At 35.5% G+C, this 3061-nt stretch overlaps 1 protein-coding gene across 1 annotated transcript; it reads right to left on the bottom strand.

Moving 5' to 3' along the window:
• Positions 1 to 2469: 2469 nt before the first annotated feature.
• Positions 2470 to 2826, bottom strand: LOC113275425 (uncharacterized mitochondrial protein AtMg00810-like). The gene has a single exon (XM_026524952.1). The coding sequence runs from the start codon at positions 2824 to 2826 to the stop codon at positions 2470 to 2472; it is 357 nt and encodes a 118-aa protein (XP_026380737.1).
• Between the last annotated feature and the right edge of the window lie 235 nt (positions 2827 to 3061).

Raw genomic sequence — 3061 nt, 5'->3', positions numbered from 1 at the left:
ATGACTGGAATCTAAGTATTTCACTCATGGTGCATTCTTGGTGGGTGGTTTGATTGATTTTAAAGTACTCAGCCAAAAAAATATCTTGCATTAGATTCACATCAATTCCTTGATGAAATATTTTATTTATAGTTGCTCTCTAATTTTCGTTAGAAGCTTTTCGTTTATCCTCAAGGATTTTGTTGTTTCAATAGGGAAATTTTTCCTTAGTATGCACTACTTTATTCAGGATATGCACATGCAATGGACTCAGTTGCTCAAAGATGTCTTGTTACTAATCTTGACTTGAGATGGATGGCATAAGTTATTTGCATTTGCAGCCAAGTTTGAGCATTGTGGTGTGCTAATGTTCATATGTTGCTTTTGTAGGGTTCTGAAGTTCAACAAGGAATGACATTCTTTGGGTGGTGGAGCTACAACAAAAAGAACAATAGATCTGGTGCAGCTAGAAACACCACAGTCTTGCAGTTGGATTATAAAAATTGCATCTTTCACAGATTGTACAAGCCTACCACTACAACAAAAATAGGTATTACCTTACCTACTTAACTTAAAAATTTACAAAAATGTTTGCAAATTTTTAGAAAGATCCATTGTAGCTCCAATCAAGCTTTAGCAAATACCTATGCCTTGTCCCATGTGAACACTTATTTTGCATAACTTACAATTTAATATCTCAGAATATTTATTCTAATGGTAACAAACCCAGGCTCTTGAAGACATTCTAAATGTTAATTTCAAGATCAATTTCTCTCCGCTTAACACTGTTAAATGTGGCCTATATATCCAACCTAACTGCATCCTGATCTGTAGCTTGGCTGGCTAATGCATCTAATAGTCTGGTCGATTGTCATTTGCAGTGACCATTTAAAGAACTATGATGAAAGCATGTTATGTGGAATGAACCAGAATGGGATAGGAGGAGTTGTAGCTAGTGGTGAACTGTAACAACAGCTACAACAATCAAAGCTTGCTGCAAGGCAAGCTACATAGAGTCATCTTGGTTAGATGCAAAAGGGAACTTCATCCAATTTCACATTTACCTAGGGTACCTTTCTTCAATATTATTTCTCTTATATTATATGACGCAGTCTTGAGGGTTGAGTGCTAAACTGTATGAAGATATTTGAAGTATTTTTGAGGTTTAACGTTGTTGTTAGTGCTGAAATTTTCATATTATAAACTTTGGGTAATTTAAAGTGACTGAATTTGTACATTGAATACATCATTCAATATAAATCTTTATTTGGGTTTTGTTTTTTAATTTTAGTTTTGATGTTATTTTTGATTCAGTTGAATCAAAGCCCTTTTTTTATTGAATATAATCAAAATAAACTACTGTGATCATCAGTGCTATCACTTAACCATTGAAGACAATGGTTTTTTTAAAGAAATCAAGGAATGTGAGACACAGTCGTTATGGAAAAAACCACTCCAAAATTAGAGCTGAGGAACACAGTCGTTTTTTATGATATTACCTCTTGTACTAGCAGTGGTTTAACTTCCATTTTCCACTAGTGATATTTTGATTGTTCAGATCCAGGAATTTTGAATGTTGGAAATAGTGAACAGCCCATGGGATTAGCTAGCGCCACTTCAATTGACAAGGGAAGTAGTTTGACGCTCATTCCTGAAAAGAATTCATCTTGCGATAATACTGAAAATATGAGATCACAAAACAAGGAAATCCAGGTAGAGATTTCTGCATCAACTGTTTTGCCTTATATGACTACAGATTGTGCAAGTGGAGCTAAACCTTGTGCAAATCCTGATGCTACTGGAATGGAGGATAGTAAATTTATTTCATCTGTTCTGGCTTCTTACAGTAATTCAACTTTTGAACAGGTGAAAACTTTAGTGAAAGAAGTTAAGCTTATAACAAAACCTGCAGAAAAAAACATTGAAAGTGGTTCACTTGCTAATCCAGTCGTGGTGCAGGCTAGACCAAACAGATTTATTATATACTTAGGTTTTAACAGAAGTTTAACAGCGACAGATAAAAGATGAACTTTGACAGAACTTTATTGATTCAATTGTATGAGTTACTTACAAACAGACTCGATGTATTTATATACACTAGTTCCTTGAAGTTCAAGACAATTTGTTTCCTAACTGAATACAAATTCGTAATACACAAGTAATCCCAAAGATAGAAAACTCTTAAAGGAGAAACTATTGTATACAACTTTTGGGTCACGTTGGAGACGTCTTGAATGTTGTGTTAACACCCTCCCGCAGGCGCAACGGGTTATCCTGAACCGTTAGCTTGAAACGCAACAGAGAAAACCGATCTTTCGAAAGAGGTTTAGTAAATATATCTGCAATTTGGTCTTTAGATGAGATAAACCTGACATCAAGAAGCTTAGAAGCTACTTGATCACGAACGAAATGATAGTCAATTTCAATATGTTTTGTCCGAGCATGAAATATAGGATTAACCATAAGATATGTTGCACCAAGGTTGTCACATCATAAAACAGGGGGAGAGCTAGTGGAGACATGTAACTCTGAAAGAAGTGACTGAATCCACATGATTTCTGCAGTAGCAATTGCAAGTCCTCGATATTCAGCTTCAGTACTAGAACGAGATACCGTTTTCTGTTTACGTGCACTCCAAGAGATTATATTACCACCCAAATAAATAAAATAACCACTAGTAGAACGACGACCATCTAGAGAACCAGCCCAATCAGAATCAGTATAGGCGCTAAATGATAACTGTGTAGAAGATGATGGCTTAAGGAGAATGCCAAAGGTAGATGTATTTTTGAGATACCGTAGTATTCGCTTGACTAAACTCCAATGAAACTCAGTGGGAGCATGCATAAATTGACATACCTTGTTGACAGCATATGCAAGATCTGGACGAGTAAATGTTAAATGCTGTTAAGCTCCAACAATGCTACGATACTCGGTAGCATTAGATAACAAGGTACTACGATCATAAGAAATATCTCCAGAAGTACTAAGTGGAGTTTGAATTGGTTTCACTCCATCCATTTTTGATCGAACAAGAAGATCATGAGCATAACGTTGTTGAGAAAGAAATAAACCCGAAGAA

This window comes from Papaver somniferum, chromosome 1 (assembly GCF_003573695.1).
Source record: "Papaver somniferum cultivar HN1 chromosome 1, ASM357369v1, whole genome shotgun sequence".
NCBI classification, from domain to species: Eukaryota; Viridiplantae; Streptophyta; class Magnoliopsida; order Ranunculales; family Papaveraceae; genus Papaver; species Papaver somniferum.
The sequence above is the reverse complement of the archived record's forward strand: the minus strand, read 5'-3'. Positions and strand labels throughout refer to the sequence as shown.